This window comes from Dermochelys coriacea, chromosome 3, assembly GCF_009764565.3.
Source record: "Dermochelys coriacea isolate rDerCor1 chromosome 3, rDerCor1.pri.v4, whole genome shotgun sequence".
NCBI lineage: Eukaryota > Metazoa > Chordata > Testudines > Dermochelyidae > Dermochelys > Dermochelys coriacea.
Genome location: NC_050070.1, coordinates 112,589,127 through 112,605,308, shown reverse-complemented (window position 1 = coordinate 112,605,308; position 16,182 = coordinate 112,589,127). Strand labels below are relative to the sequence as shown.

Genomic DNA, 16,182 nt, shown 5'->3' with positions numbered 1-16,182 from the left:
GCATGACATAAATTAATATTTTAAATCACAATCATGAAGCATTGTATATTTAGAACCTGCCATGGGGAAATTATTTTTCATATTTACCTGAGCAAAGGGATTAGATGTGAGGGAACACACTTTCCTACTCAGAAAGAAATGATAGGATTACTAATTACACAGTATTTTCATTCTGATACAAATATTATATAATGCTGCAATGCTAATGGTACCCAAATCTGTTAACTTCATCTCCATATTAATAGAACATTTATCCCTTGTTGTTCAGTTTGAGGCCTCTTTATTCTTTCTACAAAAATAAACAGAAAATCTACTTCATAATGTATTATTTTAATATAGCCTGTATTTATTGTACAAGAAAATCTTATTAAATAATAATAATTCCGTTAATGTGGAATCTGGATTTCCCATGATGTTTTTTATTTTCAGATTGTATTTGTTTATGGTTCTGTGCTTGTGTAAATAATCAGGCAACAATTTTCTGTGAGACAGCAGACAAGGTAAATAATGTGATACATCCTATTGTACTAAAAAAAAAAAGTAGAATACATGAGTTTTCAAGCTAAGCTCCACTGGCAATCAGTAACCAAAGAAAAGCATAAAATCATGAGAATGTAACCGTTATATGGTGGCAACTGGATAGATAAAGCATGTGCATGTATGTGTATGTGTATTTTACAATCCCAACAAACCATAAAGAAATGTAATTCTATTTATGTTTACTATTAGAACAAACAAATGACCTTCTCCTAACCTAAGGTCATTTTATCCAAAATTCCAGGAGATGTACTAGATTTCTACAGAAAGATGTCAATTTGCTGTTACATTTGCTGTGCCATGCCTACCAGGCATAAAACAAATTGAAACCTGCCTAGATTTTATGGGCCTAGCTATCTGGGAAATTTCTGGACTCCACTACAGATACACAGTTTCATTTAGAATTTCAGTATCTTCTGTGATAATAATGGGCCTGATTCTGTTTCCATTAAAGTCTGCGGCAGTTTTGCTATTGATTTTAACAGAATCAGGACTGGGCCCTTTTTCATTTTTCTATAACAAAAATTTCTCACTGGTTACATGGGGTCACACAAAAGGATCCATGTCGTAAGAATCGTCTAAAAATTCATTGTAAAGAAAAATGAAATCATATTAACCAGAACTTTTCAAGGTCCAAAAGGCGACAAAATGTGCGGCAGAAAAAAACAGAGTAATGAAGTGAAGAGTAATAAAAGCTTAAAATGGTGTAAGAATAATTTGTTAAATAAGAAAGATTTCCTATGTCTTAGTTTTATAAATCAGCATTTCTGATATAAATAATGGGCACTAATAAAACAGATACTTCCTTCTCAAACAGATATGGAGCTAACTTTGAGTCTAAAATGAAATGACGGCACAAAATACTTTGTAATAAGTGTTCACAATGTTAGGAACAGAATTCACTCCCCAAAGAACTGGAATTTTTATTTACATTTATTGGCAAAACAGGAAGAGAAATGGGAGGATGGCCTGGATGCACAAAAGAAGTTAGGCACCTAGTAAGTCACAGGGATGTGACTGGGATGCTCAAAGTCTGCGTTAGGTGCTTAGGATCCCTGTAAAACGAATGGACGGTGTTTGTGTGTGTATGCACATAGTTAAGTGTCTTAGAAAGCAATGCTTAAAAAGGTAAGCCAGATGAGCTGGGAGCACCCCAAGCTAGCCTTGAGGCTCAGCAAGGCCCACATCAGCCTTCCGCCTCCTCCACACCCAAACACCCCAATTGGGTGGTCAAGCAGAACCATATCAAAGTCAGCTCTAAGGAGCTTCTCATGTTGAAAGCACAAGGACATACACATTATCTTCTAAAAAGAACAATTTTCAGAAATGGATTGCAATGCCACTGGCTCAGAAGACCCCACTCATCTCAAATTCCACCATTTTACTCACCTTTCAAGATCTTCACAGGACAGCACACACCTAGGACTCCTGACACAAGCAATAGACAATATGGATGGCGGTGAGTTCAAATCACCCAAGGGACATGCACAGAAAGGAGGGCAGAGCAACAAAGGGGAAGAGAGGAGTAAATGGGGGAGCAGAGTTGCATGTTGCACCATCTCTCTGACACACACACACACACACTTTTCTGTAGTCTCAGTGACCTGCCAGACCCCAACCACGGGACATCCTCCCAGAAATCACCCTCAATCACATCCCAGAGCTCATCAGAAATGTCCTGCAACTCAAGGCTGCAAAGGCATCATGGGTTTATGTCAAACTTTCCACAGATGGAGGGGAGCAATCTCATACCATGGAAGTCGAAACAGGTCAGCCTTACTTAGAATCATAGAATATCAGAGTTCTATGATTCTAAGTAAGGCTGACCTGTTTTGACTTCCATGGTATGAGATTGCTCCCCTCCACCTGTGGACAATCATAGAATATCAGGGTTCGAAGGGACCTCAGGAGGTCATCTAGTCCAACCCCCAAAGCAGGACCAATCCCCAACTAAATCATCCCAAACTCATCTTCTGGGCCTCATCATCACATGGTCATCCAAATGTATGTAAGAGTGCCAGCTGCCCACTGGAAAAAAAATCAAATCCTCTCTAAACATGTTCCTCCGCTGAAACGCGCTCCAGGAACACAAGACAGCCCTGATCCAGAAGACAGGGTAGGTTCCCCACCACACTCTTCAACACAACATCCCACCAGGCCCTCCTATCATCCGGCCCCACACTGCCCCCCCCCCCGTCTCCCCAAGTATGCAGTTCCCACAGAACAACACAGAAGGACAGGCAATGCTCAGTACACTCACCAATTCCACAGAATGAGGCGGAGGAGAAGAGGAGACTCACAGCCAAACACAGCAGGGGTAGCAGCAGCCCAACAGAGACCTCTGGTGTCCCAAAACAGACATAGCCCACCCTCACCTGACCCAAGAAAGGAACCACTCTGCTCCATGAGGGCCACACACAGCAAGAGGAGGAGGTAAGCAAGAATTGGAAAGGCATACATCTGTGTAGGGGTGTAGGGTCCCCCATACCCTGGGCCTCCACAGAAAGCATTCCTTTGTTTCAAAACTGTATAGCTAATCCATGAGAGATAGGTGCACAAAGGTGAAGCCCAGGCAACTGCATAGGCACCTATGTCTGAGAGTTCAACACAGGAGGCTGGACTAAGGCGCCTATATAATTGCCAAGTGCTGAGCGAGGACTGGGTGTCAGCTGAACACAGACCCACAGGGTCATGAGGTCACAGGAAAGCACCACTTTGGAATACGTAATAAAAGCTGAAGTATGGGTCACATTCTGTTTGCACCCCAGCCCCAGCATGGAAGTATTGGATGCCAGAGTGAGGGAGCAGCCACCAAGCACACTGGAGAGGTGGGGACAGCATAGGTAGCACAGAGCAAACATCTTGAATGTCCTTGAAACAGAGATCAAAGCCATTAATGGCTTCATGCAAGCCCATTCCAACCTGTTCATGGATGCCAGGACTCAACAAATGAGCATAGGTGCTAAGGATAGGCTTTGGGGAGGAGCTCAAGGACCAGGTTAATGCCTAGGAGGATGTGGATAGGGAATAGAGGACTTCAAGAAAAAATGGAGACTGATAAGGGAGCAGGCAAAGGCAGGCTTGCAGGGGATTGCTGGAAGAGAGGGGGCAGCCTGGGTGTCGCAGCTCCCAGAATGTCTGAGAATGGCAGGGGCCACCTTCTGTGCCCTGGCCGTGATGGGGACCAGGGAGCTGGACACCACACAGATGTATCATTGACCATGCCATAAGTATCAGCGGTAGAGTAGAACGGAACAAGGAGGATGCTGGAAGGCACGGAGGACTGCACATGAGCACTTTATGGGTGATCAATCAGCAGCCAAGTGTCTGCATCACATAATTAACAAACACATGCACTGCTACACAGTCAGGGGCCACAGAAGCAAGGTGGCAAGATTCCATTTCCCTTCACCCTGAAACAGGGACTCAGGCACCTAACTCCTTTTGTGCATCCAGGCCTCTGAGCATCTCCATCAATAACATAATATTCTCTACTTTACTACTATTAATAATTTAGGGCAGGATCATTCCTAATGTAACTTCAGTGAAATTAGAACTACATCAGATAAATTTGACCCATTACTCTCAGAATTAAATATGACTTTGATATATAAGATGTATAATTTAAAAGACGGAGTGTCAATTAGATAAACATAATATACACACTTGAAGAGGGTGACATTAGATACATAAATGCTTTTGAAAAGTTAACCTAAGATTTAAGAAATTTAAGTCCATAGGCTTTCAATAGAACATAGGCTCATAAGTGACTTCAGTTCTTTGGAAAATGTTATCTGTAGGCCACAGTTCTGAAAACTGCTCCATGTAGGTGTACCCCAAGAGCCCTATAACACCCCACTGAAGTTAATAGGCTCCACCTGAGTGCTGGTCCATTCACACAGTTCTTACAGTCTATGACCCTTGCCAGCTATATCAGGAAATGGAAACACTGAGAAACAGAAGGTTTTTGAAGCTGCTCTCACTAGGGATTCGAACAAATAAATGTAACATAACAAAGTTTTCTGAAACAGAAGGGAAACAGTATCCAGGATAAGCCAGTTTAGACATTTCATCTTATTTCTAAAATAAAATACCCAATGGGGTAAGTCAAACTACTTGCTGGAGATTCTAATACTACTGCAAGTGAACACAGGGTGCCTGACTGTCCTCAGATAGTTCATATATTTGACTACCCATTGAAAATAAACTCCTAAGAGATAAAGTTACTGCAGTACCAGTCAAATATTCTGCCCTTTTTAGCCTTAGAAAAATGTATATTTCAGAATATTGCTCTTAAATAAAACATTTCTTTAAAGTAGATGCCATCCTCCCATTTTTTGATTCTTGATTTATGCTGTGACATGTTCTATGAAGTCGAAAGTGTCACAATAAATTATTTTGAAATAACATGAGCTGACTGATACAGCCTGATGTAATACAATATGACACAATGTAAAGCATTAGGCCAAAACATTTTTTTAAAAGCGACATGCTTTTTAAAAATAAATCATATTTTAAAATAATTGTTTAGCTAATAAATTATGAGTCAATAACAAATTGCATTTGTGATGGGTTGTCACCCCTGGGGTGCAGTCTGGGAGCTGTGGGAACTACTGTGCCTCTCTAAGACACACAACCGTGTTGGAGACACAGTTAGCCTCACCCAGGCCTCATTATCACCCAACAGGACAGCAGGTGGCTACCTGAATGTAAACAGCAGACCCCAGCCAGTTTCCCAGCTCCCTAAGCATGCACCTCCCTTTGGAGTATAAACCCAACATTATATTGTCTTGCACTTCACAGGGATCTGGACAGTGTAAGCTCATTAATATGTCTGCCCCTCCCTCAATGTGGAGAGGAAAATACACACTTGTGGTAACCAAACTGAGATTTTCCCCCAAACACTTCACTTAAAGGCACACTGGTTTAGGTTAATATATAAAACAAGTTTATTAACTACAAAAAGATAGATTTTAAGTGATTATAAGTGATAGCGAAGGGATCAAAGTAGATTACCTAGTAAAGAAACAAAAACGCAAACTAAGCTTAACATACTAGAAGATAGGATTTGAATTAACAATCTGTCACCCTGACTGATGATACAAGCAGGCTTGCAGATTTTCAAGGCACAGTCTGTACTTGCTTTGCAGTTTGGGATCCCCACCCCCATTCCACGTCCTTTTCCTTAGGAACTTCTCTTAGGTGTTCAGTTGTGGGAGAGTGAAGAACAGCAGATGAAGTCACTCCCAGCCTTATATAGCTTTAGCATATGGCGGGAACCCTTTGTTCCAAAACCAGTTCCCAGACCAGTTTGTGGAAAAATACAGGCCCCCAAAATGGAGTCCAGATTCATGTGGGCTGGTCACATGCCCTTGTAGCGTCATAGCAGCCATTACTTACAGGCTGGCCAAAACGTCCACAGAGAGGCTCACCAGGTTGGGGATAAGCTTCTTCTAAGGCCTACTGTTTTCCCTAATGGCCCATTATCCTGAACGGGCTCTTCACAACCAGCTATTTAGACTATCTTGCCTAATGGGTGTTGCCCAGGTTTGACTACATATGAAATAGAGATACATAATCAATATTCATAACTTCAAATACAAAAATAATACATGCATAAAAATAGTATAATCATATTCAGCAAATCATAACTTTTCCAATGACACCTTTCATGACCTGTCTTGTAAAAAATGCATCATAATTATGCCATAATCATATCACTATGAAGAATATGGGGTGCACTGTATTATTTAAAGAAAATAAAGCTACAGTTGAACCTCAAAACCATTAGGAAAGCATCCCATGGGAGCCAGGAGCTCCAGCCTCTGAAGACTGTAGTTATTATGTATATTTATCAAGGGTGTGTGACAGAATATACCCTCCGTGTTCACCCTCTGAACACTATGTAATAATCTTTGTACAAAATATGCCTTGTATGGTATCATCTGAAAACTCATAATTTGCAGGTCAGTATTGTCCAGGTAAAATATGTTTAGCAACATTGTATGTGAAGTTATAAGATTCCCTTGTATGATGTTATTAACACGTTTCAAACCCCACAGCCCTGCCCAAATGGAAGTTGGCGAACAGGTCTGTCTTAAACAAAGGAATATATGCCCTGCTTACTGTGCATTTAAGCAGTAAACAGTCATCAAGCAGGAAGGGAAGACAAAGGAAGTTCAAACAGGTGAGAAAACCAGTAGGGAACATCCTTCCACATAGACGACTCATTGTCTCTTGGTTCTGAGCTGGAAATGTTTTTCAAGAGGGGTACTGAAACTATAAAAAGGAGTGACAAACATCCCAAGGCACCCCCTTTCTCTCCCTGCCCATTGCATTTACTACACCTGAAGAAACAGAGGAAGCAGACATTGGAGTCTGGGGGAGGGATCCTGACCTGAGACTTTGGTTAATAATCTGCTGGAGCATATGGTGAGAAACTTTGCTTGAATCTAATATAGTTTGTTAAGTTAGGCGTTAGTAAACATCTTATCTTTACTTTTCTTGTAACCATTTCTTACTTTTATGCTTCATTACTTGTACTCACTTAAAATCTCTCTTTGTAGTTAATAAACTTGTTTTATAGTTTTACCTAATCCAGTGTGTTCAACTTGAAGTGTACAGGTAACCCCATTTTGTGTAACAAATTGTGTGCATATTATTCTCTGAAAGGAATACCAGACTTAATATATTTGTACTGACCAGGAGAGGATTGGGCAGTACAAGATATACGTTTCTGGGGGAAAATCTGGGACTGGGAGTATGTTGGGGTCACCAGGTGGTGATTTTTAAGGCTGGTAAGAACCAAGGTATGTCTGGCTGGCTTCAGCGCACACACAGACAAAACTGGGAGGCTGTTTGTGAGCAGCCCAGGTTGGAGGCTACAGCAGCAAAGCATTGTAAATGGCAGCATAGGCAGGAGTGGCACTACAATGCATTAGTCTGGATTGTACCCTGGTATGTCACAGGGTGATATCCTGTTCTCCACACAAAGCCCAAATACAGGAGGAATCACAAGGTTTTGGTGGATACAATCCAGAATGGAGGCAGTGCACAGAGAACCTCGCCACAAAGAATCGGGGTAGCCTGGCCGCCACTAGTATCATAAGATGTAAGGCCAGCGTCCTGCAAATCCCTCGCCCTTTTTAGTGTTGAGGGTGGGGGAGCATATGGAGAGTGTGTACATGGTACATAGACTGACTCTCCATGCTGCGTGTGAACGTCTGCACAGCAGTGTGAAGGAAGATTTCAAAAGCAGGCCAAATGATCTGCTGCTGAATGACAGACAACCCTCACTTGATGGGAAAGGAATGGAGAGAGGATTCTCTGGCCCCACCCGTAGTTCATCTCTCCCATCTCCTGCACATTGCTACCTTGGCTGGGAACTCACAGCAAAGCATGTCTTCACTCCACACAGGTGATATGCATCATTACATTTCCCCTTCCACACCCAGTTGCCTTCTTGCACAGTGGAAGAGTACTAATAAGGAGAGGTTTCTCTTCCTGATTACCCTGCCCACAGGGATCTCTTCAATTTTGTTTCAATTCAGCTAGGGTGACCAGACAACAAATGTGAAAAACTGGGACAGGGGGCGGGGAGCAATAGGAGCCTATATAAGAAAAAGACCCCCAAATCGGTGACATCTGGTCACCCTATTTTCAGCTGTATGAGAGTTCTGGAAAACCAGCAGACAAAGGAATGGGGTCTGATGAGGGTTGGGGGCTCCTCTTCAACAGAAACCAGACTTTTTTTAAAAAAAGCCACTTGCAGGGAATAGGCTGCTCTCTTTCCCTCAGTTTAAGATTTCTCAGTTTCTCCCCATTTAAGATGCATCTTTCCAAATCAGGACACACTGCTTGATTCCTATGAAGATATCTCTAAATCTCTCTATGTTTTTACACATTTTAACTGGCAACAATTCCACTTTTGCATATTACAAATGACTCTAGTATTGTTAACAGTCTGTCATATTGTCATTCTACTCAAGTCCTGCTGCACCAACTGATGAGCCTTCCCTCTATGAGTAACTCAGTTTTAGCAATAGTACATTGTAGAGAAAGTGGAGAAGGATCAATTTGGGCTATTGAGATACACTAGCTTCGAAATCAACTGAGGGTGATCGATATAAAAATTCTCGAATTGTCCATGCATGGCAGTTTTAAGGGGTCATCTATTCCACATTTATATGGCACACATATTACCTCTATTTGTACTAAATATTGTCTCATCACAATACTAAGAGAAATAGTTGAAGAGTAGCTTTTCACCTAACAATTTGATGCAATGATCCTTCACTGAGATAAGACTAGTAAGTATATTGTCTAATAGTATTTAATAATCTCAAAGAGAATAAGTTCAAGCACCATATTAACCTTATAACAGTCCTCAGTCCTTATAACACAACCTCAGAAACAACAAACAAAGTTTGCCTGCAGTTGATACTCCCTTGATTAATTTGTCTAAAAACTGTAACAGTTTGGGTTCTGTCATGATTTGGTCAGATATGCTTACTACATGCTCCAAGATATAATAACTGGACATGTTCATTATCAATCTACATTCAAGTTTTAGCATATCTCTACTGATGCATTTATTTTTCTTTTTGTGGCAGTACCAAATACTTTGGTGTTTTTAGGTTACTAAAACTAGTCGACAGGTTTCTTTAATAGAGGTAATGGCAAAATGATAAGAGAAAACTAGTGTAATGTGAATTGCTTTATTGCTGTTATTTACAATAGTGGTTACTGTACTGTATATGTGATTTCCCCGACATACAATTAATTCTATTTCTGGATGCTTGAAATAATGGATCACAGATGTTTTATGAAAAAAACAATAAAAATGTTTTAAGATTCTGTGCCTTTTCCACATTCTAGAGCTGCACTTAAGTTACTTCAGCCCTAAGGCTACAACTACTAGAGGCTGCAAGGCTCCAGCCAGGTGTGAAGAGACGAGGCACAGATGAAGAATAGGAAGTTGGGGTGTATACAGGTGGAATCACATTTACATTTACTCCTCTTCACTGTGAAATAACTCCACATCTCTGGTAAGTAGGAATAGCTTTTGCTAATTTTGAGTCCTACACAGTAAGGCTGGATAGGTCAGCCTGCTGTGTAGTATCATGCACATCCGGTCACCTTCTAAGCCTATTTGGTTTGGAAGGCTGTTGATACCTTCTGCTGAACCAAGCCCTTTACATTGATTCACAAATTTCCAAGCCTTCAATACCTAAGAATACTGGAAGGGGTCCCGCAACCTACAGTGCTACAATATTTTCACTTCCTTCTTCTGTCAAGTTTCAGAGTAGCAGCCGTGTTAGTCTGTATTCGCAAAAAGAAAAGCAGTACTTGTGGCACCTTAGAGACTAACAAATTTATTAGAGCATAAGCTTTCGTGAGCTACAGCTCACTAATGCATCCGATGAAGTGAGCTGTAGCTCACGAAAGCTTATGCTCTAATAAATTTGTTAGTCTCTAAGGTGCCACAAGTACTGCTTTTCTTTCTTCTGTCAAGACTCAACATGCATCTAATAAAAAAAATCTATATTCAGCTTTAAGTATGTATTTTGAAAAATGACTGGACATTGTATTCAGTCACTGTTCAAACCTGCCTGCCACACACACACACATTTAAAATGTAATATTTCTCACAATGAAAGCTCTCATTTATTCTTGCCTTTCACTTTTTTCTCCTAAATTAAAACAGCATTCATAATGATCAGGAAAAGACAAAAACAGCATTATATATATGTTTAAAGAAAATTGTAAATGTTTCAGAAGTATTTATTTTTCAAAATATTTATGTACAATAATTAAAACCACTCAAGATAGCAGTGTACAAAACCTTTACATTATATTTCCAGTTTTCTGAAATCTCTCACTATGGACTAAGTCCTGTTCCCAATGACATTAACATTTTTGCTATCAATTTCAATAAGAGTAAGATTTAGACCCAAAGTCATATGAAATCAGTGAAAGAATGAACATGATCTATTTTAATCACAAATAGATTACCTTTAGTGGGGCCTTCTGTGTTATGCTGTTGAATGAGGGAAGTCTCCTATATGGGAAAAAATAAAATCTTACATATATAGGCCTGGCTACATACATGTTGCTGAGAAGTAAATTTAAACAACAACAACAACAAAAAACACATCTTCTACACATCTCTTAATATACAATGGACAATCACTTATGGTTACCCCACTAACACAGCTACCCCTCTGATATACAGTTAAGTTAGACTAACTAGCAGGTATGTTATATCTATGTAGTACATCAAATACACAAACTAACATAGTTCAAAAATGCAGCCTAATGGGAGTTGTGCCTCAGGAAGGATGCTAAGATCTCATTCTTACTGATTAAACTTTGCCTTTTTAATATTTATTTATGTATAGTTTTTTAACAGGTTCAAAACAGACAGGCGGCTTGGTTAACCTCAAAATCTGGAAAACAAATGGTATCCCTAATTACAGTGATTTTCTAGTTGACACCAGCAGTTAATAGCACAAAAATGATTGACTTTAGGCTCGCTTAAATTCAGAGGGCTATATTTAATGATGAAGAAACCAAGAACCAGTAAAAAATGAAAATGAAATGAAAGCCATGCCATAGAGCAGCTGTTAAATAATAAAGATGTCATAATGTACCTTATAGGTTTAATGTTATAATTTTAATGTCACCAAAACTTTAACAAATATGTATTGGAAGAAAATCTTGTTCAGAAGATACAGTATAGAGAAACAGGATGCTGGTTGTACAATCACATAAAACACAGAGAAGAAAAAGCCAAGCTATTCGGCTAAAATGCTGAAAAAATATGCGATGTGACTGTTGTATATGCACACTCATACACATCCAAATTATGGAATACATTATTTTATTTCTGCAGTCACGGCATACACCGTGGAACCATGAAATAAACTGTTTGCCATGTACTTGACATTTCATTTCCACTTTACCAGTATCTTACTTCCATCAAGTTTACTTCCAACATTTCAAACTTCTAAACAACTTTCAGTTCCTAAGCAACTTGTATATATTGTATATTACCTCTCTCACACACACAGCAAGAATTACAGACAATTCCAAAAATTTTTTTTCTTTGAAACCACTACAAAAAAACATATCTAAAATAACTTTTGAAAACGTGTGATATAAATGCCCGGTGTGTTCAGTGGCATAAATGTTTTTACTCACAATAGGTTGGTATAATTTACATATTTCACTTGTGGTAAAGCCACTCATGAGTCAAATAGACTTAGCAAACTAATTCCTATTAGGAAAATTCCTATTCCACACCCCATCATGTGTTCTCTCATATATAAGTCACAATACACATTCTTAAGACTTCATATGATCATAGAAGAATATGATCATAGAATATCAGGGGTGGAAGGGACCTCAGGAGATCATCTAGTCCAACCCCCTGCTCAAAGCAGGACCAATCCCCAATATCTGCCCCAGATCCCTAAATGGCCCCTTCAAGAATTGAACTCACAACGCTGGGTTTACCAGGCCAATGCTCAAACCACTGAGCTATCCCTCCCCCTCATATAGGCCAGTGGCTCTCAAACTTTTTTACTGGTGACCGCTTTCACATAGTAGGCCTCTGAATGTGAGCCCCCCTTATAAATTAAAAACACTTTTTTATATATTTAACACCATTATAAATGCTGGAGGCAAAGCAGGCTTTGGGGGGAGGCTGACAGCTCGTGACCCCCCCATGTAATAACCTCACAACCCCCCTGTTTAAGAACCCCTGATATAGGCTGTACAGATACATAGGTCAATGTACATGACACCATACTATCATCTGTTTTTTAGTACAGTGAGTTACACTGGTAATCTCAAACAAGTATCAATACAAATAATATACCACCTCACCCACTCAGGTGTTCTATGCATGCACCATATTTTTCAGGAAAACTATTTCAAAAGTGCTAAGCGGTTTTATGAAAATACTATTGTTACTGTTTTTCATAATCCTTCACCTATAAAGCCAGGCTCCCTTTTTTATTGTGATTTCAGCTGTGCAGTTCCGCACACAATAAAACAATTATTTTAATATATTTTAGAAACACCTAAAATTAACTAAAATAGCTTTTCTAAAGAATCATGATGTCATTACTTAAAATTAATTTCTATCCCTGGAAGGCTATATGGTAATGAGTTCTTTATCCATTTGGAAAGGAGGGATTTGGGGCATTTTAAACTTAGAACTAATATTGTCCTAGGCCTCAATATTGCCTGTCCTGGACTTCAGAGCAGTGCAATTTTGGAAGAAGATTCCATATTTGAAGGGTAAGAATAAACAAGTTTGCTTATCAGGTTGCCTGTTTCAAAAAATGGAGGCTGTTCGAATCTGGTCAGAGGTTTGGAATATCAGAATCTCACTCAGAGATGAATTCATAGCAGAGTGCTGATGGGACAGAGATGAATTCTATCTATCACATGGATGAGCAACTTACTATATGTGTATTGTGTGTCTACTAAAAATATGCAAACAGACATGTATGTATGCATAGATACACACTCTGTCAAACTGTGGTTCTGAGAACTAATGAGTACCAAAGTGGGAGCAAACACCTTCAGCAGCCAGACAACGTAAGCATAGTATCTTGCAGATGTATACTAATCCATTGCACTTGTTAAGGCTTGCAAAACAGATGCACTCCCTTTAGCATTGTTTTCGTGGCACATTAGGCAAATGCCTGATGGGGCTTTGCAATGGCCATACATCTACACCATTCAATCAGGACCCCATGTTGGGGGATGCAGGTACAATGACATAATAAAGTTCATTGGTTTTACAATTATATATGGTAAAATTTCTGAATTAACATTTTAACAGATATAACAAAAGGTGTTTTAAGGAAAAACAAGTCCCTTAAATATGAACTGAATATATGGGGGGCAGATACTTTGCTGGTATAAACTGTCATAGCTCCATTGACATCAAGCTGAGGAATTACCCTTTGGTAATGTGGCAATATTGATTAATGAAGCTCCCCTCATCAGAATGCCCAGAGAATGGCAACCACACATAACATATATGTATTTAAATTAACTAATTTAATATTCATTAGTGATATGAGAAGCGCTTTTTTTCTGTAAAATCAAAAGGCATATTGCAGAGGAGTCACAAATCACATATACTGCAACATTAATTTAATCAAACACGAAGAGGAAGCAGGGTCAGTTCTATTTTCTGATATTGTTATTTCCCATGTAGCATTCCTGCCAGACAGCAAAAATTAAAACGTATTAAAAAAAGATATTGGGACTAAGCAGTAGGATGAAAATAACAGGCAGGGAATATCTTATATTTACAGCAACTGACATATTATAGAGAATTTAGGTCATTCTGAAGTGAAACTCAGACACAAATATAGCAGCTTTACTAATTTTCTTCACTACAATTGTTCCACTCTGAAGATCTTTGTATGAGTGTTTATCTGAGGGAGCAGTATTTGAGGTGATGAGGGTCAGAAGGGGGAAGAATATGGTTATTTTTGAACCAAAAACAGGGGATAACAATTTATAAAGTTGGAACATACCATATCTCCTCTCTCCAATCCTTCTCCTATACCTCACACCCCTCAAATAAATAAATTAAAAAAGTAAAAAAATTTGGAAGAAAAGATAAAGCCCCAAATATTTGTATTGAAAAAATGTAGTACAATGTTCATAGCACAATTCAAATAAGACTCCCTGTACTATGATAAGATCCTAGATCCATAAGATCCATAGTCTTCAATGCCTTGATTGTGACTAGCTGCTGCTTACAGATTTTGTGCCCTCCAAAGCTTTCATAAAAAAATCTGTAGTTGCCACAATATGCACTAGGTTTGTGTATTCTGAAGTGTATGTTGGAGTGCAAATGTTTTGCAAGGTATTCCCAGAGCCAGCCTATGTGAAATGCAAAGCCCTCAGGCTCCATCATTCTCTTGGGGACCTACAAATGTCAGGGCTAATCTGTTTTCATTTTAAAAAATGAGTGAATTTCTAGCCCTTTTCCTCGTAAAATAAGGAAAAAGCAAACATCATTAGGGTTAGGAATTTGTCACTGAGTTTTCTTAAAGATCATAACTTATTCTCCGCCTCTGCAGCAGTCACCTCGAGCTGGCCTTTTGGCTTCATGAAACACTTGGTCACAGGTCCCTTGATCTTTGAGGAAACCCCAGAGCAATTTGTGGTTGTGACAAGCAGTACTGCCCAGGTTGCTGTTGCTGCAACCTCGCTCCCAAATGGTTACTTTCAACTGAGATGCCTTCTCTGCTGAACAGCTAACGTGGCCTCTAGTCAACGGAGGAGGTAGCTTAGTAGCGTAAGGTGAGTTGGCAGCAACTGGGGCCAGGTTCAATATCTAGGCTTCCTCTTTACAAAACAGAATCTTCTTTAGCCCCCGACCAGTAATCTGGGAAAACTAAACACCACCCTGGGCACCTTTAAGAGGCAATAATTCCCCACTCACAAGCACAGAGTTTGCTATAACAAATGAAAGCTTTTATTAAAAGGGAAAGGGAACCCAGCATTAATTAAAAGGGAAAGGAAACCCAGCATTAACCCAGCATAACCCTGATTCAAAAGCACATAGCCATAATCAATCACTCTCCCCACAGTACATTGTGCAGTGTCCTTTGCCTCAGTTTCACACCTTGTGATGAGAAAGTCTGATTAACAAGTGTCCCTTTACCACACCACTCCTCCTTCTCTCCACTGCACCCCACTCACTGTGTGGTTGTCCTTAGTGAGCGAAGACAGAGTTCTGAGATGCAGTCACATGGGCCCACCTCCCACCCACTTCCCGCAGCTTCCATTGGCCAAGAACGGCGAACTGCAGCCACTGGGAGCTGCAGGTGGCTTTGCCTGCCAATGGTCAATGTAAACAAACTGTCTTGCGGCCCACCAGCAGATTACCCTGACTGGCTGCGTGCAGTCCGTGGGCCGCAGATTGCCCACCACTGTTCTAGATGATCTTGACATGATTGTACATCTTAAGTGCTATGGTACAATTTAAGAATAACCCATCACCAGTAAGACAGGAAACTAAAACACAAATCCCCTTTCCCTTTAAAAAAAAAACTCCACATCCTTATCATTTTTCTACCTTCATGTTTCCTACAACATGACATATTCTTAGATTGTACAGGTTGTTTTCTGCTCAGCAAAAGTGACAGATTCTCCACAATTGCTTGTTTCTTATTCCCACTTTGAATATGGTGTTGAAGAAAATATCAGTGGGTGAAGTGGCCTTGATAATGGTGCCAAGCACTTATGTTTCACCTTTTCACTGAAAAATGTTAAAATCTCCCACAAACCTAAAACTTTTCCTTTTATGTCAACTGCCCTTTTGACACAGCTTTTTTTATTCTTTTTTCTCTGAACTCTTCTCAGGCTTTTGGTAATTAAATTATTTTTTTCCTTGGTGTCAAAGATAATGATGTTTAAGTTGGTAGTGTTAAACTATGGTGGCTTTAAGGCCAGTTGCAGAGGTGGCAGCAGTGAAGGCATTGCTCCATTTGTTCCCCCCCCTTTAAGGAATGGGGGCTGAACCCACATGAACTCACCTTTGAATTCTGGGTCTTCACTGACCAAGGACAAAAGTGAGTAAGATTTTAAAAGGACTTTGACACCACA

The 16,182-nt window shown here is 39.7% G+C and overlaps 1 protein-coding gene across 2 annotated transcripts in view; it reads right to left on the bottom strand.

The window, feature by feature from the left end:
• ADGB (androglobin) overlaps positions 1 to 16,182 on the bottom strand; it is a 228,747-nt gene that overhangs the window by 109,233 nt on the left and 103,332 nt on the right. For both annotated transcript variants that reach the window (XM_038395342.2, XM_038395345.2), the window contains one exon: positions 10,552 to 10,597. In XM_038395342.2, coding sequence (XP_038251270.1) covers positions 10,552 to 10,597 — 46 coding nt within the window. The remainder of the gene's footprint in view (positions 1 to 10,551; positions 10,598 to 16,182) is intronic.